Consider the following 25921-nt stretch of genomic DNA (forward strand, 5'->3'; position numbering starts at 1 on the left):
TCCGCAAAGATTGCACTGTCTTTAAATACCTAGATGATTGATGATTTTAAAACTAGTATCCCTTTCTTAAATAAGACCCTTCATCCCACAGCTAATTGGTGGAAAATCACAGCCATTCCTTTGCTTAAAATGCTTTATTACACCAATGATTTTATAGATAACCCGGAAATTAATTTGAAAGGAAATCCTTAACTTCACTGGAGTGCTCCTTTGGGCTGCAGTAGAGTGCTTAAGTTGGAGTTTGGTGACTGAAGAGAATTCGGTGAGGAGGGATCAAGGTAAATCCTTTGAGTACTGTGAGTACGGTCAGGTAAGTATTTACTACTTTTATCGCTTATAGTTTTTAAGGTCTTATTTTGTGATTCATCGTTTGTAAGGTCTATATTCTGTAACAACAAGGAGCAGGGAAGAAGGGCCCCAGAGTAATTGATATTATTTGATATTAAGTATCTTCCAAAAGGTTTAATTTAATTTAAAGGGGTAAGTCATGGCAGGAGAGCTCAATGCCGTGGTGTGCTCATCCTGCTCTATGTGGGAAGCCAGGAACATTTCCACTGCCTGGGGCCAGCATGTATGCGGGAAGTGTCTCCAGCTGCAGCTCCTGGAAGCCTGGGTTTCAGAGCTGGAACGGCGACTGGGGACAGTGTGGAGCATCTGTGAGGTGGAAAGTATCGTGGATAGCATATATAGAGAGGTGGTCATACCGCAGGCTAAGAGTCTACAGGCAGGAAGGGAATGGGTGACCACCAGGCAGTGCAAGAGGACTAGGCAGGCAGTGCAGGAATCTCCTGTGACTATTCCCCGGCAAAACAGATATACCGCTTTGGATACTGTTGAGGGGAATGGCCTATCAGGGGAAAGCAGCAACAGCCAAATTTGTTGCACCACAGTTGGCTCTGCTGCACAGGGGAGGGGTAAAAAGTGTGGAACTGCAATAGTTATAGGGGATTCAATTGTAAGGGGAATAGATAGGCGTTTCTGTGGCTACAAATGAGACTCCAGGATGGTATGTTGCCTCCCTGGTGCTAGGGTCGAGGATGTCTCAGAGTGGCTACAGGACATTCTGAATGGGAGGGTGAACAGCCAATGGTCATGGTACACATTGGTACAAATGACATAGATAAAAAAAGGACGAGGTCCTAAAAGCAGAGTATAGGGAGTTAGGAAGTAAGTTGAAAAGTAGGACCTCAAAGGTGGTGATCTCAGGATTACTACCAGTGCCACGTGCTAGTCAGAGTAGAAATAGCAGGGTATATCGGATGAATAAATGGCTGAAGAGATGGTGTGAGGGGTGGGGTTTCAGATTCTTGGGACATTGGGACCGGTTCTGGAGGAGATGGGACCAGTACAAACTGGACGGGTTACACCTGGGCAGGACTGGGACTGATATCCCGGGGGAATATTTGCTAGAGAGTAGTTGGGGAGGGTTTAAACTAAAATGGCAGGGGGATGGGAACCTATGCAAGGAGTCAGAGGAGGGGGAATCAAGGTCAAGAACAAAAGACAGAAAGGGGAATAAGAAAAGTGATATGCAGAGAAATCAAGGGCAAGAATTAAAAAGGGTCTCAGTGAAAAATAGTGGGAACAGGACATGTAATGTTAAAAAGACAAGCCTTAAGGCTTTGTGCCTTAATGCGAGGAGCATTCGCAATATAGTGGGTGAATTAACCACGCAAATAGATATAAACTGGTATGATATAGGTGGGATTACAGAGACATGGCTGCAGGGTAACCAGGGATGGGAACTGAACATCCAGGGGTATTCAGTATTTAGGAAGCACAGACAAAAAGGAAAAGACAGTGGAATTGCATTGCTGGTTAAAGAGGAAATTAATGCAATAATGAGGAACGATATTAGCTCCGACGATGTGGAATCTGTATGGGTAGAGCTGCAAAACACTAAGGGGCAAAACACATTAGTTGGGGTTGTATATAAACCCCCAAACTGTAGTGTTGATGTTGGGAATGGCATTAAACAGGAAATTAGAGACACATGCAATAAAGGAACATCTATAATTATGGGTGACTTTAATCTGCATATAGATTGGGCAAATCAAATTAGTAACAATACCGTAGAGGAGGAATTCCTGCAGTGTATACGGGATGGTTTTCTGGCCGAATACGCTGAGGAACCAACAAGAAAATAGGCCATCCTAGACTGGGTATTGTGTAATGAGAAAGGAATAATTGGCAATCTAGTTGTGCGAGGCCCCTTGGGGATGAGTGACCATAATATGATAGAATTCTTCATCAAGATGGAGAGTGACTTAGTTGATTCTGAGACTAGGGTCCTGAATCTTAATAAAGGAAACTCCAATGGTATGAGGTGCGAGTTGTCTGTGATGGATTGGGAAGCATTACTTAAAGGGATGATGGTCGATAGGCAATGGCAAACATTCAAAGAGCGCGTAGGTGAACTGCAACAATTGTTTATTCTTATGTGGCGCAAAAGTAAAACAGGAAAGGCGGCCAGACCATTGCTTACAAGGGAAATTAGAGATAGTATTAGATCCAAGGAAGAGACATACAAATTGGCCAGAAAAAACAACAGACCTGGGGACTGGGAGCAGTTTAGAATTCAGCAAAGGAGGACTAAGGGATTGATTAAGAAGGGGAAAATAGAGTACAAGAGTAAACTTGCGGAAAACATAAAAACTGACTGTAAAAGTTTCTATAGGTATGTGAAGAGAAAAAGATTGGAGAAGACAAATGTAGGTCCCTTACAGTCAGAAACAGGGGAATTTATAATGGGGAACAAAGAAATGGCTGATCAACTAAATACATACTTTGGTTCTGTCTTCACAAAGGAGGACACAAATAACATACCAGAAATGCTGGGGAACACAGGGTTTCGGACAGAGACAGCATGGAGTTACAAAAGGGAAATCATGCTTGACAAATCTACTGGAATTTTTCAAGGATGCAACTAGTAGAGTTGATGAGGGGCAGCCAGTGGATGTGGTTTATTTGGACTTTCAGAAGGCTTTTGACAAAGTCCCACATAAGAGATTAGCGTGTAAAATTAAAGCGCATGGGATTGGGGTTAGTGTATTGAGATGGATAGAAAACTGGTTGGAAGACAGGAAACAAAGAGTAGGAATAAACAGGTCTTTTTCCGAATGGCAGGCAGTGACTAGTAGGGTACCACAGGGATCAGCGCGGGGACCCCAGCTATTCGCAATATATATTAATGATTTAGATGAGGGAACCAAATGTAATATCTCCAAATTTGCAGATGACACAAAGCTGGTGGGAGGGTGAGCTGTGAAGAGGATACAGAGATGCTTCAGTATGATTTGGACAAGCTGAGTGAGTGGGCAAATGCATGGCAGATGCAGTATAATGTGGATAAATGTGAGGTTATCCACTTTGGCAGTAAAAACAGGAAGGCAGATTATTTTCTGAATGGCTATAAATTGAGAGAGGGGAATGTGCAACGAGACCTGGGTGTCCTTGTACACCAGTCGCTGAAGGTAAGCATGCAGATGCAGCAGGCGGTAAAGAAGGCAAATGGCATGTTGGCCTTCATAGCAAGAGGATTTGAGTACAGGAGCAGGGATGTCTTGCTGCAATTATACAGGGCCTTGGTGAGACCACACCTGGAATATCGTTTGCAGTTTTGGTCTCCTTATCTGAGGAAGGATTTCTTGCTATAGAGGGAATGCAGCGAAGGTTTACCAGACTGATTCCTGGGATGGTGGGACTGATATATGAGGAGAGATTGAGTCGGTTAGGATTATATTTGCTGGAGTTCAGAAGAATGAGGGGGGATCTCATAGAAACCTATAAAATCCCAACAGGACTAGACAGGGTAGATGCAAGAAGGATGTTCCCGAAGGTGGGGGAGTCCTGAACCAGGGGTCACAGTCTGAGGGTATGGGGTAGACCATTTAGGACTAAGATGAGGAGAAATTTCTTTACCCAGAGAGTGGTGAGCCTGTGGAATTCACTACCACAGAAAGTAGTTGAGGCCAAAACATTGTATGTTTTCAAGAAGGAGTTAGATTTAGCTCTTGGGGCGAAAGGGATCAAAGGATATGGGAAGAAAGTGGGAGTGAAGGGGATCAAAGGATAGGGGAAGAAAGTGGGAGCAGGCTATTGAGTTGGATGATCAACCATGATCCTAAAACATGACAGAGCAGGCTTGAAGGGCCGAATGGCCTACTCCTGCTCCTATTTTCTACATTTCTATGTTTCACAGAGGACTTTCAGCTTCTCCTTGTCTGTTAAGGTTTCTCCACCAGCACTGTAATAATTCTGGGTAGCTTAGCTTGAAGTGCTTATCTTTTCAAATGGGGACATTCCTTTGCTGTAAGGAGAGTGTTTGAAGCCTGTGTTGTGTGTTACTGTCTTGTTATCAGCTCCTCCCCACCAAGCACACTGGAGATTGTTCAGGCTGCAACAGCAAATGGATTAATCAGCCAGAGATACAGAGGTGAAGCTTGAAGTTTAGCTGTTGGATGTAGAATGTGAACGGCATGGATTTCTCCACACACTTCCACATTTACTGAATGATGCATAACAACGTTATTCATTTGGGTTTTGAATTTTGCTGAGAAACTAATATTAAATGTTTGTTAACTTAAAGGCAGGTGGGACACAGAATACTTCCTGTTCAAAATGTAACAACAGCTTGCATTTATATAGCGCCTTTAACATAGCAAAACATCCCATGGCCCTTCATTGAAGTGCAGCCAAATACATTTTTACTCCCAGCCACTTAAGGAGATTAATAGGACAGGTGGCCAAAAGCTTAACTCAAAGATTTAGGTTTAATGCATTGTTATGAAGGAAGAAATGCAGAAAGGTTTAGGGAGGGAATTCCAGAGCTTAGGGCTTGAATAGTTGAGGCACGGCTGTTAAAGATGGGGTGATTAAAATCGGGGCCAGAATTGGAGCAGTGCAGATATCTGAGGGTTGTAGGGCTGCCAATCCTTATCAAATGAGGCCCAAATGTAAAAATAATTTGGATCTCTCACAAATGTCATTGTTTCACTCCCTACATCCACCCAATATTTGCTTGGCATGAAAATTGATCCCAATTACTGTATTCTGGGATTATTAAGTCTACTATTGTGTCAAGAAGGACAGTATGGAGACAGCACAACATTTTCTGCTTTCCCCCCCCCGCCCCAACTTTGTCAAATCTTGCACTTTATCACGAGGACAAAACTACACATGGGATTATACAGAGTCTAAGAGGGAAATTAGAGACCAACCAAAACAAAACCACACAATTAGGTTCTGAGTATCAATGAAATATGTGTTTCTAGTAAGGCTTAACAATTACTATTAGCACTACTGTAGAAAGCACTAGTTTAAAACAGCACCCATTTGATTGCTATTGATGAACCACCACCATCTTAAAGCATTGAGTGATTGGGAAAGAGTGAAAGAGTGAGTTCAGGAACACATTAAAAGAAAAAAGGAATACAGAAAATATATCTCAGCTCTGCTCACATCATTGGTTATAGTCCACTTGCTTCCATTTGTAAATGAACATGTTAAAAGACATCAAAATAAAATTGTTATTTTGGCAAAAAAAGGCTTTCGATAAAGTGGTCTTTTCATGCAATTGTTGCAGAAGCACATACTTGGTGGTGTTCTCAAAATAATCTTCACAAGGAAATAAAAAACCATGTTTATACAAACATTTCAAATGGAGGAGTAACGTTTTATTAATCAAAGGCCTGGATTTTGCCGTGACAGAGAGCCCAGTATTGTGGCGAAAATGGCAGAAGAGGCCCGAATCCAGAAGTCCCGCCCCGAACATGGTGCCTACCATTTTCACGGGGGCGGGAATGGGCCCAGATCAAGATTTGCGCATGCGCATTTCACGGAGGCAACTGCCCCTAGAAATCAGAAGCTGCCTCCTCTCGTGTGTGATTTTGGTGTGTGAAGTATAGGAACAGGTCTGAATTTGTGTACTCGTGGATAGCCAGGGCACCCCGTTGGAGAGGTAAGGTACCTCTTTGGACATGCTCCCAGGACACCTTTGGGGGAGTTAAGGTGCCATTTGGGATTCTTAAAAGTAGGCATGAATGTACATAAAGAGTGTATAAACTAAATGGATCTGTGAAAGTCATTGGAAGTGTCAAAAACAACTAAAAGGTGCCAAGATGAACTGTCAAGAGGAGCTGCCAAAGGTCAAGGCATTTAAAGTTCCTGCCTTTAACCTCTTTGAAATACTGTCAGCAGTGTTTAAAAAAAGATTGCTTTCTATTGTACTCTGCTTGTTGACATAAGCCTAAGGGTTACCATTACTGGATTAGTGCTACATGACTGAGTTCACAACAGTGCATTATCACAGTAGGGTGCTTGCTATTTCAGTTTGATTGACAGCTCCTAGTGGTTATGGACTCTTTGAAATGGGACTATGAATTCCAATGTGTGTTTTTATAAGGGATTATGAAATGAAATGTTTGTTGTTATAAGGGATAATATAGTTGAAGGAATGTAACTGTAGTAAATGGGTTTTTATGAATGAGAGTGTTTTTTTTTAAAAAAAAGCTCTGCAATAGATGCTTGGAACTTTATTCTGTGCTGCTTGATTCTATGATCAGGCACAAACTGATGTTACAAAACAATATTCTGATATACAAACTTAAAAGGGTAAATTTCAAGCTACAACAGGACAATAGGAGAGAAAGCTTCAGTTGAGGACTAATGGAATACTTATACAGGCAGTCTGATCTGCATGCAGGATAATACATTGTAAACACTAGCAAAGAACAGATTAGAGAAATTTAAATAGCTTTTAACAACAAGATGAAGAGAAATGTGTAAGAAAAGCAACTCCGCAGTCTGTACGGAGAAGGGTTAGGGGAGCCAAAAAGGAATTCAGAATCATTAAAAACAAAAGGAAATAAGGACAGTCAGATCTAAAAATGAGTACAGCTGTTGATGTCAAGCACAATAACTTGCAGTTTTAGAACCGCCAGAGGGTTATCCAAGGAGGATTGAAATCTCTTGAGCAGAAAAGCTACATTGAAAACTAAATATAATTAACATAGAACATGATAACTTATTTGCAATGTTCATTAGAGAATCCATTACTAGCAGCTTGGTCTCTCAACTACATACTTCATAATTTTGATATCACTTGCATGGGCAATGCAGTTGGAATGGAAGAGGTCAAAACCAATTATTCCTGAATAACAGATGCAATAGACTCGAGAGTGCTAAGGCACACCACAAAGTGCTGCTAGATATGATTGAGGAGTTAATTGATACAGGATGAGTCCCATTGCATTGGGAACAACAGTCCATCTGATATGTGGTCTCATAAAAAGAGATACAACAAACCTCCCAGAGACCCATTGGTTACTCATCAGTATTAGAAAATAAAAATAAAAAAGATAAAAACAAAAAAACTGCGGATGCTGGAAATCCAAAACAAAAACAGAATTACCTGGAAAAACTCAGCAGGTCTGGCAGCATCGGCGGAGAAGAAAAGAGTTGACGTTTCGAGTCCTCATGACCCTTCGACAGAACTTGATTTCGAGTCCAAGAAAGAGTTGAAATATAAGCTGGTTTAAGGGGTGTGTGTGGGGGGCGGAGAGATAGAGAGAGAGAGAGGTGGGGGGGGTGGGTGTGGTTGTAGGGACAAACAAGCAGTGATAGAAACAGATCATCAAAAGATGTCAACGACAATAGTACAATAGAACACATAGGTGTTAAAGTTAAAGTTGGTGATATTATCTAAACGAATGTGCTAATTAAAAATGGATGGTAGGGCACTCAAGGTATAGCTCTAGTGGGGTTTTTTTTTAAATAATGGAAATAGGTGGGAAAAGGAAAATCTTTATAATTTAATGGAAAAAAAAGGAAGGGGGAAACAGAAAGGGGGTGGGGATGGGGGAGGGAGCTCACGACCTAAAGTTGTTGAATTCAATATTCAGTCCGGAAGGCTGTAAAGTGCCTAGTCGGAAGATGAGGTGTTGTTCCTCCAGTTTGCGTTGGGCTTCACTGGAACAATGCAGCAAGCCAAGGACAGACATGTGGGCAAGAGAGCAGGGTGGAGTGTTGAAATGGCAAGCGACAGGGAGGTTTGGGTCATTCTTGCGGACAGACCGCAGGTGTTCTGCAAAGCGGTCGCCCAGTTTACGTTTGGTCTCTCCAATGTAGAGGAGACCGCATTGGGAGCAACGAATGCAGTAGACTAAGTTGGGGGAAATACATGTGAAATGCTGCTTCACTTGAAAGGAGTGTTTGGGTCCTTGGACGGTGAGGAGAGAGGAAGTGAAGGGGCAGGTGTTGCATCTTTTGCGTGGGCATGGGGTGGTGCCATAGGTGGGGGTTGGGGAGTAGGGGGAGATGGAGGAGTGGACCAGGGTATCCTGGAGGGAGCGATCCCTACGGAATGCCGATAAGGGGGGTGAAGGGAAGATGTGTTTGGTGGTGGCATCATGCTGGAGTTGGCGGAAATGGCGGAGGATGATCCTTTGAATGCGGAGGCTGGTGGGGTGATAAGTGAGGACAAGGGGGACCCTATCATGTTTCTGGGAGGGAGGAGAAGGCGTGAGGGCGGATGCGCGGGAGATGGGCCGGACACGGTTGAGGGCCCTGTCAACGACCGTGGGTGGAAAACCTCGGTTAAGGAAGAAGGAGGACATGTCAGAGGAACTGTTTTTGAATGTAGCATCATCAGAACAGATGCGACGGCGGCGAAGGAACTGAGAGAATGGGATGGAGTCCTTACAGGAAGCGGGGTGTGAGGAGCTGTAGTCGAGATAGCTGTGGGAGTCGGTGGGTTTGTAATGGATTTTGGTGGACAGTCTATCACCAGAGATTGAGACAGAGAGGTCAAGGAAGGGAAGGGAAGTGTCAGAGATGGACCACGTGAAAATGATGGAGGGGTGGAGATTGGAAGCAAAATTAATAAATTTTTCCAAGTCCCGACGAGAGCATGAAGCGGCACCGAAGTAATCATCGATGTACCGGAGAAAGAGTTGTGGAAGGGGGCCGGAGTAGGACTGCAACAAGGAATGTTCCATATACCCCATAAAGAGACAGGCATAGCTGGGGCCCTTTTTTTTTCCAATAAATTATAAAGATTTTCCTTTTCCCAACTATTTCCATTATAAAAAGAAAAACCCCACTAGAGCTATACCTTGAGTGCCCTACCATCCATTCTTAATTAGCACATTCATTTAGATAATATCACCAACTTTAACTTTAACACCTATGTATTCTATTGTACTATTGTCGTTGACATCTTTTGATGATCTGTTTCTATCACTGCTTGTTTGTCCCTACAACCACACCCACCCCCCCCACCTCTCTCTCTCTCTATCTCTCCGCCCCCCACACACACACCTTAAACCAGCTTATATTTCAACTCTTTCTTGGACTCGAACTCAAGTTCTGTCGAAGGGTCATGAGGACTCGAAACGTCAACTCTTTTCTTCTCCGCCGATGCTGCCAGACCTGCTGAGCTTTTCCAGGTAATTCTGTTTTAGTATTAGAAAATAGTTGGATTGATTATTGGCAGCACCTTTATGAAGAATAAGTGGAAGTAAATAGATTTTCAGAGGATACAGATCTTGCCTGATCAACCTCATGGACTTTTCTGCAACAATGACATTCTAATTGGACACTGCTTTAGTAGCTTAGACTTCCACAAAGCCTCTGATGTACTCCAACATGAAAACCTGTTCCACAACTTAAGACCAAGGCACTGGGAATTTCCTTTGCTGTTCTTCTGATGAGCTTCTGTATCTTCAGCAGAAGATCAACAAGGACCTCAGGCAGGTGCAGAAATGGGATTTCTGCTAGTCTCTCAAAGTTATAGCAGCTGATCAGGAAGTTCCCCCCAGCCCCCAGAAATTCCCAGTTATCCAAAGACATTGGGTCCCTGTCCATTTACAGCGGCCTGGGATTTTCAGAGCTTTTGCAGCTTGGGAATGGAAAACCTGCAATAGAAGATGTGTCCAGAAAAAGACAGCCTTAAAGCCTTATTCATCATCCTTTTCCAGGAGAACCAGTCAGGCAAAAGCAGCAGCCGTGCCATCAAGACTTTTCTTTTGCCATTAAGATCTTTGCATTAGGAACTGTCTGGTAACCATATAGGAGCTGTTCGTCGACACTGTTTCTGATCTCTCAGTGTGAGAACACATTCTCTTCCTGGTGTCTCTCCATCCCAGATCATCGAAGCTTACCTTCCTCAGCGCCTATTCTCAATCAATACAAACACAGAGACTAAACTGATACCATCAGTTTAATGTAACTTGCTAATTTAAATCAGTTTTAAACTGACATGTTAACATGTCAAACATGTTAATTGGAATTCTGTTTGACCTGTTTCCTTCTTTGCTGTTTTTATTGTGCTTTCCTAAAGTGTAAAAGATCATTGAAATCACCAGATCCATCCCAAATGTAAAGGGCTGAGTTATGCAGACACAGTAGAGAAATTGAACTTCCACAGTTTAAGATACAATAGGTCAAGGAGGATCTCACAGATGTCACATATGTGCACAGTTAAGGTCAACCAGAATATTACTTCAAATTAAAACACAAAGGCATGATGCATAGGCATAAACCTTAAGTAGTGAGAAATAAGTTTAAATCAATTATTAGGAAGAACGTCTGTACTGAAGGAGAGAGGAATGTTTAACCCAATTTGTCAGGCAAGTTGCTCAAAGGAAGTATCTTAGGGACATTCAAAACGTGGCTGGACTCTATAAAGGGAAGCAAGGGTACCAGAAATGATGACTTTCAATGTTTCATATGTTTTTCTCAAATATAAATTTGACTCCTGATCCTCAGTAACCGTTAACTTAATAGAATATGCAGTTATACCTGTTTTTATTATTTTAGAAGCATTGCAGTCTCACATTGAAGTACAAGATGATAGTCAAAGAACCTGTTGTCAGCATTATTAACTATAGGTTCACAAGGAAATAATTTGCAGGTTAAAAGGAAATTCCAGTCCTGTTTATCTGTGATCATATTCCAACCAAGTGGCACATTGCCGGGGTAACTTCACCACACCCATAACTCAAGGTGAGTTTGATAACAATGGAGCACTTTATTTCCAAGAGCTTATAGGAACACTGCATTGCATAATATCATCCTATTTCCACATTACTCTACTTGTCTGATACATTAGAAGTAGCCAGTTTAATGTAACTAATTCCGTATGTTTGCATTAACCAGTGAATATAACATAAAGGGTGCATTATTCTCCTACAATAGGGTGTTGTAAAATCAAATATCACCTCAGCTACTATGTGAAACACAAGCATTTCAGTTCTCTCGCTGTCTATTTAGATCACAGATGCAGAACACAGTTAAAATGAGTTGAGTTCACACAGTGCAATCTTGGCCCTGATGTACTTGGCATTGAGTGGCCTTAACAATGACCCTTAAATGAATCACTGGAGGCTGTTCAAAAAAAAAGCGCAGCAAATGCAATTGTTATTTTTGTAGGCCCAGGAGAAGCAGGTGCACTCCTTCTTGTACCCACAGAAAGAAATTCCAACCCATTGCTGTTTGAAGCAACCCAGGGGACTTCTTCCCCGTGCTTCCCGTTACCAGGCCCAATTTGCCAGCTAGCTAAGTACATGGGCTGGCTGATAGCCCGCCCTCGCCAACCAATGAGCTATAGCAGGGCATCCACTTGGTGATCAAAGGCACCATTTAATTGAGTTCCAAAGCCGAATTTGGCTTGAGTTCCTGCACAGAGCCAAGGCTCCACCAGCGTTGTGCCCATTTTGCACAGAAGTCAAATTTCTTAGTCTTAGCATTTCATTGCTGGTTACCACTCTCCAGTCTACGGGAGTTATCCAAATGGGTGAAGAAAACATCATTCAGCATCCAGTTAGGAGACTTTACCTGGTATTCCTTGATCTTCCTTTGAAGAGTAGCAGTTAGCGATTGTTCATCTTCCAGTTTAGTGCTCACTGTGTTTATCTCCAGCTCCTTCCTTAGAACAGAAGAAAACACATTATACATGGAAGGCAAAGTCCCTCAAGTTTTTCACAAGCAAAAACATCTGGCAATCATATCTTCATTCATCAAGGAAACTGAGAGTGTTCACTCCTTAAAGATGAAGATGCATTTACCAGAGCCAACCTTTTAAGGGGAGAGGCCTTTGATGGAGCAATAAATGTAATTCATGATCCAGTGAAGTAACAAATGGACAGTGTTCCAATTTTACCACTGCTTTTGACATTCGATATGCTGAAATTTAAGAAATGAGGTAATCTTGGAGATTGAATACTTGTTTACAATGTCTGAAATTGTACAAGCGGCTTCTTAGAGTTACAGAAGTCAAAAGGAAAGGACATTTCAGATCCATCAGCTTTTCACAGAATCTTACAATCTGAAAATAATACAGTATAGAAGATTCCACTGACAACTAACTAACAAATAAAGGAGAATATTCTTTCTGCATTATAGATTTTTTTTAACCATATAGTGTGAATTTTTGCAAACATTCTACTAAGTCCAATGTGTGTTACATAAGTATTGTACATGGGGTCAACACATTTTATTACCAGTTTTGTTTCATTATTAGAAACTGTCACCATTACCTTTCAGACTGATGATAGCACATAGGGTTCCAGAAATTTGGGTTGGCCAGTTTAAATTTTAGTTACACCATCATTTTGAACCTAACCCCAATGTTATAACTTTATTACTGTAATATTTGAAATCCAAACAATATTTTCAATGAACATGACTACAGTCCATTATTTTTCCTCATTCTCCTTGCCTTTGACCCGGTTGACAATGCTGTCCTTCTCCAATACCCCTCCTCTGGTGTCCAGTTTGGTGAGACTGCCCTCACTTGTTTCCAATCTTTCTGGAGCAGTTTTATCAATGATTTCTCTTCTCAACCCTGCACCATCATCTCAAAAGTTCTAAGAAGTATACATCTTTGACACTTTCAACTTTCACATTTATTTGCTGCCCCACGGTGACACCATACATCAGCATGAAGTTATCATTCCACAAATACTGATGACACCCAGCTGCTCCATTAACTCTGTCAACTCCCTGTCAGGATATTTGTCCAACACTCAATCTTGGATGGTCAGTTGGAGTTACGTTTCTCTATTAAACATTGGGAAGTCATTGGGCTGGATTTGATGGAGGTGACGGCAGGAGCCCCACGTTACCTCTTTTAGGGAAGGCCAGCCAGATTTATGCCACTCAGGCATTTAACTGGACAGCAGGCTTCCCTGGGATCAAGGACCCTGGGGTGGAAGTCCCATCTGCTGAGGGCTGCCGGTCAATCAAATGACCAAATGACAGTGCCACCAGTGAGGCACTGGCTGCTACCGGTACTACACCCACCCAAGGTCTAGGATCGTCGCTGGATCCCAGGCCACAGATGAGTGAAGGCAGTGGGGGGTGTGGAGGCAGGCAGGGGAGGGGGAGTCGCAGTGTGGAGGGTCACAGGGGAGGATTGGGAGGTGGTACTGGCAGGAGGGGCAGGGATTGGCCTTCAGCGGGCCCTCCACTTCTTCCCGACACCGGGTCTCGATCAAATACTGAGTGCCTTTGAGGGACGTCACTTGGGAACTCAGAAGCAACCCCACATGGGTTTGCACTTCATGCTCCCCACATGGTGAGCCCTCCCCATCTGCCCACCGTGGCAGCAGAGAGAAGCCCTTAAACGGGCATTAACTGCCTCAGCTTCTTTCACAAACTCTGTACTCTTACCACTGACATTATCCTCCTCCCCAGCCACTGCCTCACGCTGAACCGAACTGTTTGTAGTCTCTAAGTTCTATTCAACCCCAGGCTGAGCTTCTGAACTCAGGTACATCTCCATTACGCGGTCTGCCACTGGGCCTACCTCAGTATCATTTGCCATCAAAAGCTTCATTCACATTTTCTTCACCTTCAGACTGAGTTACTCCAATGATATCCTGACAAGCTTACCATACTCTGTAAACTTCAGCTCATTCAAAACTTTGCTGCCCAGATCCCATCCCTGCACCCACATTGCCCTGTCCTTATAGATCTACACTGGCTCACGGTCACCTCAAATTTTAAATTCACCCCCTTTCATTTTAAATATTTCCAACATCTTACCCATCCTTATCTCTGTAACAGTTCCTTCTTTTGCTTTGCATTCTTATGTATGTCCAAAGCTCACTGTAATCTTAAACCTTTAAAGGTTTTAATTCTACTTTTAATACCCTCCTCCACTTTTCTAACTTTAAAAAAAATTCATATCGCTTAAATATTTTACTTAGCTGTTTTTTTTCCCCTCAAATTTCTATTGTCTGTATTGGAGTTGAGACGTTCCCCACTCAGGACTACTCTGGTTGACTGAATGCTACCTGTAATGGTCAGCTTTCTGGGTAAATCATGCTCTTGGTCTTAGCAGACTGAGCTGATTCTGAACTGACTTCCTACACATGGCCTGGCTAATTGCAAGCCCAACTGAAAACTCAAGGAATTGTCTTACCAGTGGTCCTTTCATCGCTCCAAAAGAGACAACTCAATAGCAAAGCTCTAAGGGTTGATCATCCGCTACACTTCCGCCTAATTAGCTGTTTCTCAAGTCGACAGAAATGTGGTCCACTGTTAGAATAGCCCAAACCTCCCTCAGTGCTCTTCAAAGACAGATCAGTCCAGGGCGCAGGAGAATGAACTCAAGTCCCATCATCTGTTACACTTCAACAAGCTGATCCACTCTAGATAAATCTTCTTTGCCACTAGTAAGCTTTGCTGTTTCATTATTCCTGAAAGCATCCCTATGTCACATTCATGACTTTTAAAACATAAACTGTACCCAGTGTGGAATCTTCTGGAACTGACTTTTCTTTTTAAAATGTACACTGATGGGCTGCACAAGATGGCCACCAAGGGTCACCTGACTCTTGGTCTATGGATTCAAAAACTGTCACACTGTCTCAAAAGAACAAAAGGATGCATTTCAGATCGAGGAGTCTCAATTTACATATCCTGAGACCATTGAAAACATATTCCTGACTTGAATGGGTAATTCTGAAATCAAGACAACGAATGTTTCAAATCCCAGGGTGAATGTCTGCAAACAGTAGATCAGGTCGTGGCTAATCAACTGAAGCCCAACACCACATTTGGAAAAGAAGACTGAGAGATAGCACATAGTAAGGCAGCCATGTTGGTCTCCCTTTTTAAATCCTTAACTGCTGTCTGCGCCACGTCACAACAATGACAGAAACACCACCCACAGCAGAAAGGGCAGCAACACCTATGCCTTAAGAATTGAAGACTGGCAACATGTAAGGTCTTCAAGGCTGATCCTTTTCAAGTCTACCAATATAGCAAAACAACCTCCTGGTAACAAGACTGCAAGTAACTATCTTCGTGACCTGTAGAAAGTCCTTCTCTTCAACAGAATCTTACAACAGTTCTGGTATATGACTTTGACTATTGAATTCATCTAACCACACTTCAGGAGTGAAAAACTTCTTTATCACCAGGCCTGCACCATGTGTTTTCCAAGACAAGCTAATCGTGCGTATTATGGACTATTCTTTTGCTTATAACTTATAAAAATGCACTATTCTCCTTAACTGTATTTCCATGTGTGTGTGTGTGTGTGAGAGAGAAAGAGAGAGAGACTTAGCATTATATTTTCGGGATGAATGTGTGAATAAATAACCCTCTTTCTTTAAACCCATGAAAAGCTTGCTGCTGATTTTTCAAATTATTCGTACACTCAGGGGTTAAGATACACAGATCTCTTCCTTTTCAAAAAACATATCGATTATGGACAGTAAGGGAAAGGGGCAGGGGTTTCAGTTTTGTCGCATCCTTGTCCGTAACAATTCCACTTGCATGGTTTTTTGGCACACTGGTATTTATTATCTGTCAATTCTACTTATTCGTTACATCAGAGATATATTGATATAAAGGAAGCCTTGTCATGCATTGGAGAGCCCTCCCAACTTGTATCAATCTGTAAATCCGCCCAATGTGTACTCGTAGCAGGCACAAAGAGTAGGAGAAATTTTAGCCATGTTATGGAATGAAATTGGGGCCTCTACCATCATTATTCATAACTCCAGGCTACAACATACATGTAAAAGTATATGTTGCCATAGCAACTCCAACTCCTTGCCAGGGGTGGGGGGCATGGTTTGCTCAGTTGGCTAGGTGGCGGGTGTGGGTCAGATTGGTGCCAACAGCACAGGGTTGGATCCCTATTTCAGCTGGGGTGGATTCCGGACCCTCCTTGACCTACCCATGGAGGAAGCTGTGGTGCTGTAGGTTGCATCTGCCTTCTTGCAGAGAACTCAAGAGGACAAAGAAGATGTTGATATATACTGAAGTGTTAAAGGTGTCCCATTACATTCACAAGTTTAAGCTTCTTATCTACTTTCCATGAGTTTCAGAATAAAATACCATGAGGCGGATTCTCTGAGGGATGAATGTAGTCAAAAAGTCTCAGAAACTTAGTGTGCTGTTTGCACTAATCTGTTTCAGCTCTTCCTGCATTCATTTGTGCTCATATCTTGATTTTTTTTTAATCAGTTACATAACAAGTTTCTTTAGGAAAAAAATGGTAATACTGTGAAACCCCTGAATATCAGACCACCCAGAACTGCTTCCAGTCAGTTATAGGCAATTACTAAGCTTTCAAAGGAGAAATCACAGCAAGGGAAGCACTCAACTTTCATGGCCAAAAAAGGCCCAATGGACTGAAATGAACAGCAACGCTAGCTGGGACTTCATTTGCACTAAATATAAACAAGATAGTTTTCATAAGGGGGAACTTCTAGAATGGAAAATTACATCAAAGAAAATAAAATGCAATCCTGTCCATTTACCAGACAGCTTCTGAGTAGGAACTTCCATGGGTTTCCTTTCATCAGATTGATAGCCCTCATTCACATTGATTTATTTTGTGATTATGGAGAGGTGGGCAGCCATAAATAATTTAAAAGACAAGAACACTACAGTCTCAACCTCCAGGAGCATTTTATAAATTTATACTTCAGATGGTAGCCCATTCGTCATTTTACTCATCCACCCTCCCCTCACTGACTGAAGTGTCTTGCAGCAACTCATCAAGGTTTCTTCAACACCACCTTCCAACTCCTACATTTGACTCTTTTCTAAATTGAAAAGCTTAGGAGACAGGCCAACTCTTAGTGCAGGGCTTCACCAAGGTTAAAAAGAGGTGGAAAGAAATAGTAGAAAGTTTATTAAGCTTGGAGTTTAAAGGTCTGAGGATTGGAGGGATGGCAAATAGAGGCAAGATGTTTCACAGGTTTGAGCTACATGATTGGTCTAGTGGCCAGCAAAATTTAACATAATGGAGCAGCAGAGTTTGATAAATGCACAATCCAATTCAGCACAGCTCATAAACCAATCTAATTAACAGCCCGCATATATTAATTCAAGAGCTATTTCAATTCATCATTCAGAAACAAAATAAGAAAACACTCACTTCTTGATGACTTCTTCCAGGTCAACCTTCAGTTTCTCCATTTCATTCAGGCTGTCAATGGTCATTTTGAGGTCTCCTTCAAGCTTCCGTCTTCCCCTTTCTAGTTCCGTCCGCAGCTGTTGCTCCTGCTCAAAGTTGTACTCAAACTGTTGAGGAAACACAGATTGAAAAATCAGTTTTGTTTTCAGTTTCTGACCATCATGTGCCTCACCTCTCAAGAGGACAGATGCAGAATATTTACGCAGTTCACACCTCATGGAACCTTCTGAGGAATGCATGGCTTTTTGGGGGAAATGTAGTCATTTTACACTCAACAAGGAGGGAAAGGTCAGTACTCTGGAATTGGATACCTTAGCGATTTTTGTCATCAGCAAGCATTCCCAAGCTCACTGTAGCTAAGCTAGGATCAGAGGAAAGCTCTCTAACCTCCATCTCAACAATACAGTTTACCCATAAGATAGATGGGCATCCCACATCAGCCTCTCTTGAGGCCTCTGTGTAAAATTGCCATTCTGGAGTCAAATTGTGTGGCGTCTCAGGTAATTTTGTCCTGTCGTCAGAGGGCCACAAGGAATCTTGCTGAGACATAGTCAAACTCATTCAACTACCAGATGGCAAAGAGTTTAATCTCACCAGTCTGGGCTCCATTTGACTTGAGCCTCAGAGAAGAAAGGTCAGTGTACAATCCCCATTGCACCAGCTAGTCATCCAAGGAGGGCTCGTTCAAAGAATTGATGGACAATAACTGGTATGCCACAACACAGAGTCGTCTTCTCTTATAATTTTCTCCAACATTTTCTTGGTTCATGCTTTGGTATGGTTCCACAAATAGTAACAGCCATCTGGGGTGGTTATGCTTCTTGTGTATGCTCAATTAATAAGCACACTAATCCTCTGTGGTGGGTTGGGACAGGAAGGGGTTTTGTCCTCAGTCAATATCAATAAAGCAACTGGTCATTAAAGAACAACCTGGCATATTAACTCTTACGACGGATCAAAACTGGATCTTGCTGGCACATGTTGTTCAGTAGTTCACCGGGCTTTACCAACTTCCTTTTTTTTTCTTTATTCTTTTGTGGGATGTGGGCATCACTGGCAAGGCCAGCATTGTCCTTGAACTGAGTGGCTTGCTTGGCCAATTCAGAGGGCAGTTAACAATCAACCACATTTGCTATGGATCTGGGGTCATATGTAAGCCAGACCAGGTAAGGATGGCAGATTTCCTTCCTTAAAGGACATTAGTAAACCAGATGGGTTTTCTTTTACAACAATTGTTGATATTACAGAGACTAATTTACTAGTCCAGATTTATTAATTGAATTTGAATTCCACCAGCTGCTGTAGTAGGATTTGAACTCATCCCCAAGGCGTTTGCCTGGTCCTCTGGATTACTAGGTCAGTGACAAGACCATTATGCCACCATCACCCCTTTATCAAGTAATATTTTTGTGACTGAATAATGGTAATCCCACAGTTTAACAAGACTGTAGCTTTTGAACTACAATGTTAAGTATTGTTTGCAGTAAGGGTCTTGTGGGGAACAGTCTCCGTGCAGTCCAACAACAGGTTTAAATGGACACTAATTTGCTCCAAATGATGTGATGCAGCAAAAGAATCCATCAGATCCTGCCATATAACTCAGACCAAAGAATCACTCACCAATAGAGTTGAAAGGGGTTTTTATTCATTAATCTCAGGATGTAATTTAAAAAGTTCAAAGAATGATTTTAAAGACCATTTTCCAAATCCGTGCTTATGAGATGGAGCCTTATCCATCAGCAACACACACTGAGGAATCACAAATGCATTCCCCACAATTTCCTGACATGTCAGGGGATCAAGGCTATGCACCAGGAACATGCAGTGGGGAAAGAGTTCCCTTAAATCCTTCACTGATTGCATTTACTGAACCCAACTTTCAGTCATGGACAATTACCTTTGTCCAAAGTAATTGAGAAATGTGTATTATATATTGTTTCTTTTGGACAATATCATTGGCAGTTTAAATCTGTCCTGCTTTTAGTATAAACGTGAAAAGTTAAACATATGAGCAAGGCTTTTCAGTAAATGTTTCCTGTATGAAGCAGTGACTAACACTGCTGAGTAAAGCAGTCAAAACCAGAACTGATTTGATCTTTGCACTTGAAACACAAAGGTCAGCTTGTCTGACAGAAACACAAGAATGTGCTGGACTTGGCTGGGTGCTGTCTGCCAACACTTAGCCTGACATAACTTACAATAATCAAGAATAGCATCAGCACCCAGTTAATAATGCCACACTGTTACAAGTTTAGTCACTAAGACAGGTATGGACAACATTGCAGAGGTGACACCATAACTTCTTCCCACTTTTAAATGCTGTTTTTACATTTCTGTACAAAGGTTACATCAAGGTAACAAGGGATGACTACCTAAGAAAGGGCAATCGCAGGAAGCGCTACTTGTGAAATCGCAGGCCTTCGGTCTCCGATTTACTATTCATTCACACTAATAGACAGCAAATCAGGAACTGCAGACTGCTCCTCACATGGGTCAGCTGAATAATTAATCCCTCCTAAGAACTTACCATACCTATTAGAACTTGTGATATTTTACAATAAAAACTGTTTGTTTCGAGTGAAAGCTATTTTTCTTCACATAAAACATAGGACAAATCCAACCCAATGAATGTGCCTATTTCCAACCATCAGCAAAGTGATGAAAGGAGACTCCAACAATGCTGTCAAGTCACATTTCCTCACTAATAATCTACTCTCTGATCGTGGTGGAACCTAAATTGAGCATCATTCAGCTGTACCTTATTACAGCCTTGTATAATCAAGGACACAAGAGCTGAATTTCAGAGATGAAGTGAGAGGACTGTAAGGTAGCATTTGACCGAATGTGGCCGAAGAATTCCCGGAAAATAAAGTCAACGGGAATCATAGGGAAAACTTTCTCGTGGTCAGACTCATGCCTAGCTCAAAGAATGATAGTTGTGGTTGTTGCTGGCCAATCATCTCAGCTCCACAACTTTCCTGCAGCAGTTCCTCACAGCTGTATCATAGGCCCGCCTTCATCAATGACCTTCCCTCAATCATAAGATTGGTAGTGAGGCCATTTGCTGATGATTGCACAGTGTTCCGTTCCACTGGCAACAGCTCAGTTGCGACGCAGGAAGGCCACGTGTAGCATGAGTGGAACAACATTCAGGCTTGGGCTGTTAAGTGGCAAATAGCTTCCCACCAAGTGTCAGCAAGTCTAAACACTTCTTCTTGACATTCAGTGACATCAACATTGCTTCGTCGCTCAACATCAACATCCTGGAGATCACCCGGTGGCTACCAGGGCAGGTCAGAGGCTGGGTATTCTGCATCTAGTGGCTCCCCTCCTCAAATACTCACCCACAAAGCCCAAGTCAGGAATGTTATCGAGTACTCCACTTACCTCGATGGCTGCGGCTACAGCAATACTCAAGAAGCTCAACACCATCCAAGACAAGGAAGTCTACTTGATCAGCATTCTACCCACTAGCTTAAACATCAATGTACTGTGGCTGCAGTGTGTACTATCTATAGAATGCGCTGCAACAAGGCTTCACTGTTTTCTCAGCTGCATCTTTAAAATCTGCGATCTCTATCACCTGAACGGACAAGAGGAGGAACTGCTTGGAAACACGATCACCTTCAAGATTCCCTCCAAGGCACACACCCTTGCTTGAACATATATTATGTTCCTTCAGTGCTTCTGGGTCAAACATGTGGTACAATTTACCTCACAGCAGAGTGGGAGTACCTTCATTACAGAAACTCAAGAAGGTGGTCCACCACCACTTTAGGAACATAGGACTTAGACCAGGAGTAGGCCATTCAGCCCTTCAAGCCTGCTCTGCCAGCAGATCATGACTGATCAGGTTGTGGTTTCAACTCCACTTTGCCTTCTGCCCTCCATAACCCTTGACTCCCTGATCTATCAAAAATCTGTCTAACTCTACCTTGAATAAATTCAATGACCCAGCCTCCACTGCTTCCTGGGAAAGAGAATTCCACAGACTAACGACTCTCTGAGAGAAAAAAAAACTTCTCCTCATCTCCATCTTAAATGGGGGACCTCTTATTCTTAAACTGTGTCCCCTGGTTCTAGTCTCTCCCACAAGAGGAAATGTCCTCCCAGTATCTACCCTATCAAGTCCCCTCAGGATCTTATATATTTCAGTAAGATCACTTCTCAGACTCTAAACTTCAATGGGTATAGGCCCAACCTGCCCAACCTTTCTTCATAAGATAAGCCCCTCATCCCAAGAATAAGTCGAGTGACCCTTCTCTGTACTGTTCTAATGCAATTATAACTTTTTTTTCAAATTAGGAGATCAAACTGTGTACAGTATTCCAGATATGGTCTCACCAAGGCTCTGCACATATGCAGTAAAACTTCCCTACTTTAAAACTCAAGAACAACTATGGATGGGAATAAAAGCCAGTATTGCCAATGAAACCCACATCTTGAAGAATAATGAAATAAAAATTATCCAGAACTACTGTGATACACTCAATGACATATGTAGCTCTGATGAACCTGTTAACCTGCCTTTTGTGATATTGGGACAGGGGTTTAACTGCATGATATTAATTTATCCATAATTTTAATGGAGGCATTCACCTGGGTATTAAAACTGGTAAATGTCAAATTGTGGACAAGGTAGTATCATCAGAACATGTAAAGAGTTTGGCTACTAACCTTACAAGTACTGGTTGGAAAATGTTGGTCCTTTTCCTGTCCATTACTTTAAATAAACAAAAATATGTCAGCTGCTGATCCGTGGCTTCTTGACAAGCACTCCCCCTGTGCTGTTCACTTTGCCCAGATCGGTGAATCAGTCCTTCACTGTTGCTTAACGCAGCTTTAAAGGTTTAAAAGGTTAAAGGTCCTTTTTAACACTGTCCACAGCACAGACATTGCCATTCTTAATTCCATCAATAGTCAACTGTAACACCACAGATGTTCTAAGCATGGCAATATATTTTGTCTCTTGTTTTTAATGTAAATGAATATAAGATCATAAGAAATTGGAGTAGGGGGTAGGCCATTCGGCCCATCGAGCCTGCCCTGCCATTTGATAAGATCATGACTGATCTGATTGTGGCCTTATTTCCACTTTCCTGTCTGTCCTCTATAATCCTTAAATCCCTTGTCGATGCTAAATCTGTCTCAGTTTTGAATATACTCAATGACCCAGCCTCCACTGCTCTCTGTGGAAGAGAATTCCAAAGACTAACAACCCTCTGAGAGACTAAATTCTTCCTCATATGGGAGACCCCTCATTTTAAGCTGAGTAATAGCCTTTATTACATTGCTGAAATAAAGAGACATTTCAAAGCTTTTCATCTTGCAGTCATCTGGACATTTTGCAAGAATACAGGGTCCTGTTCTTTGCAGACAGAAAGATCATGTACACTAATTGTACCTGTTTCAGCTAAACAAAATAAGTGACAGTTATTCTCTGATTCATTCTTCAGGGCAATGCCTTGACTAATCAGGGTAAAGTTGGTTTAAATTTCAAACAATGCTTGGCAATTAACTGTCAGTCACCATCACTGGTGCTTCCTCCATGGCAACACCTCTAGCAAGTCCACTTGTCAACCAATCAGCATTCTCTTCTCATACAGTACAAATTGTTGTTTCCCCCTTATATTGGTATACTTGTGAAGTGTCCTGATGAGTGCAAGCTGAAAATCTTCAACATGTCTCTTTTTCAGCAATACTCAAGTTCTGTACTACCAAACAACTATCTTGTTCAATTGTAATTTATTTTAAAATGGTCAGATGAATATAAAGGACATCAAAGAAATGAAAAGACCACTTCACTCATCAAAGCTCGCCACTTCCAGCAACATAATTCTCCTGCTATAGGATGTAACCTCACACAGAATGTCCCATAGGTATCTGCTTTCAGTCCCCGACTTGGCAGATTGTTCCAAACAATTAAATCCTCTTCCTAAAGCTGCTTTCAAACCATTTGAAACTAATTTAATTACTTTGCACTCTGGTCCTGAGTCCCTAGCTTAATTTGAAGCATTCTGCTCTACCTGATTTAAGTACGATTTACAGTTTTGTAAACTCCCATGACCCTCTCCTGACCTCCCCCTTTTCTGGCTTAACCCTTTCATACATAAGATCTGCCCTTGCTTCTTTAGTTCCCTCTCCAAAGTTGACACAGTGCAACTCCATTTTCCGTGCTCCAATTTATCGACGCTGTTGCTTAGCAACAAGAATAGCTGGGAGAGCAGGATATCCAGACAGAGTAGCGCAGCCTCTTCGATATCCTCACTTTATACAGTGGCCTCAATTTCCTAATCAACATCATTTGAATGCTGGCACTAACCTTTGAAATAAATGGCATCAGTAAAGTTTTTCCAATTTTAAGTGAGTTATTATCAAGCTGACAGAAGGTTTGGAGAGGGATCGAGTGTAAGGTGACTCCAGCGGACAATGAAAGTTGGCGGATAACCAAGAATCTAGGTCAAAGGGCTTTGGCAACAGCTGGCAGAAATCACTGGCGGAAATGTCGAGAACAGCAACAGAATCAGTGAGAGGGGAACATGCACCAGCTATTCAGGGACAGGAGATGCTCTCTTGGAAGAGAGCTTTCTTGGAAACAAGTTTTCCTCCCAATCCACTTTCTTGGAAACAAAGCTTTTGTGAGCTTGCGAATCACTCAATAAAAGATTTAAAAAGAGACTGGTGTAAGCTTTTACTTTATGAAGGTATCAAAGGCAATTAAATACAATAATGAATGTCAATTAGGTTACATTTTGTTCAAACCTAAAGGCAGGCTTATGCCAACAAAGAGGTTTAAAGTTACTAATTGCCTACCCTCTTCCCTTATGGCTCCTCCAGTATCTCTGTACAGTGTCACCTCTGTTTAACAGTAAGCACAAAAGTGCCTTTTGCTGATGGTGCAGTTCAAGTCCAGAAATCCGAGGGTGCAGTTAAACTATAGTTTGAGTCTTAGGTATCAGTGGCGTTGGAGTGTTTTAGTAGGGGCTTTGGATATGCACTTGCCAGGCTAAACAAAGCTATTTCATAAGGTCTATTATTCAAATTGGAATTTCATAATAGGGTTCAAATGGAAACATTATTAATTCCATTAATCTAACAAAGCAAATAAAATTGACGAAAAGAAAAAGCAACCTTGTCGGACAAAAGTCCTAAAAGGTGAAATCTAGGCCTTGGTCTATCACTAACTTCGCTACCATTCACTGCAATATCCTGGTGAATATTTGGAAACCCCACCCCAGCTAACTGTTTTTTACTGGTTGAGTTGTGGAGCTGACTGGCTTTGGAAGAAGATCCTTTACTTGTTCGACCAGGTGATCTAAGGCACGTTCTTTCAGAAAAAAGGGTAGCCTGATTAAAAAAAACAATCACTCAAATTCCGGGAAGTGTTTCAACATCCAACTGCACTCCCCCCAACACCAATCCTCCACCAATCCCACAACCAGGCACCAATCTGACACTAAAGATCTCTAAAAGCAAGTACCCTGTGACACTGCAATAGGTTACTCCAGTCTGCTGCAAAGCCACATTTTGCATGTGTGCAGGTGGCCTACTGAACCTGCTGGCTAATTTTATAGCTTTGTAGGGAGTTTCTCTGCTGTTATGTGGGGTGGAATGCTCCTGCCTGCACTCTCCTACCATGAGGCATTAGCCATATAAACATACATACAAAGATGTGAATTAGGAGCACCAGTAGGCCATTCTGCTCCTCAAGCCTGCTCTGCCATTCAATAAGATCATGGCTGATCTGATTGTGGCCTCAGCTCCACATTCTGCCTGCCCTCAATAACCTTTGACTCCCTTCTTAGTCAAGAATCTACCTACTAAAACAGAATTACCTACTTCTGCCTTAAAAATATTCAATGGCTTTGCCTCCAGCACTCCCCAGGGAAGAGAATTCCAAAGACTCATGACCCTCTGAGAAAAAAAATTACTTCACATCTCCTTCATAAGTGGGAGACCCCTTATTTTTAAACTGTGACCTCTAGTTCTATTCTCTCCCAAAATGGGAAACATCCTTTCAGCATCCACCCTGTCAAGTCCCTTCAGGGACTGATCCATCCAGGAGCAGAGCTCTGCTCACAGCCCCTTTAAGGATCCTGAAAGTTACCCAGCAAAGCACTGCACGATAAGTACGGGTTTAAACCCTGGTTTGTGTCACATTAATTGATCTAAGATGTAAAGGGTGCTAAAATTGGCCCTAGTGTCCTTGGGTTTGGGAGAGTGAAAAGATGCTGCCCTGCTTGAAGTGCATATATTTGACCATTAGTTCAGAATAAAATTGGGATCACCCATAATGCCCCTTGTGGTTGACCATCCCACCAATATCAACCATCAAGAATTATGCTTGAATAATGGCCAGCCTTCTGAGATATTGAATCGACACCCATGGAACTGCATCCCAGCCAGGGAGACGTTACAAGGGTGGAAGCAAAACTGGCGAGATATAAGGAAGCGATGTGGGTGTACTGACAGACTAAGTGT

The 25921-nt window shown here is 42.1% G+C and overlaps 1 protein-coding gene across 1 annotated transcript in view; it reads right to left on the reverse strand.

Annotated features, from left to right (window-relative positions):
• The window catches only part of LOC121293560 (myosin-16), a 223628-nt gene that overhangs the window by 191891 nt on the left and 5816 nt on the right, over positions 1 to 25921 (reverse strand). Inside the window, exons 2-3 of the mRNA XM_041216592.1 lie at positions 17402 to 17547; positions 11836 to 11926 (exon numbers count right to left, since the gene is read on the reverse strand). Of these exons, the coding sequence (XP_041072526.1) occupies positions 11836 to 11926; positions 17402 to 17466 (156 nt within the window). The 5' untranslated portion in view covers positions 17467 to 17547. The remainder of the gene's footprint in view (positions 1 to 11835; positions 11927 to 17401; positions 17548 to 25921) is intronic.

This window comes from Carcharodon carcharias, chromosome 22 (genome assembly GCF_017639515.1).
Source record: "Carcharodon carcharias isolate sCarCar2 chromosome 22, sCarCar2.pri, whole genome shotgun sequence".
Classification (NCBI taxonomy): Eukaryota; Metazoa; Chordata; class Chondrichthyes; order Lamniformes; family Lamnidae; genus Carcharodon; species Carcharodon carcharias.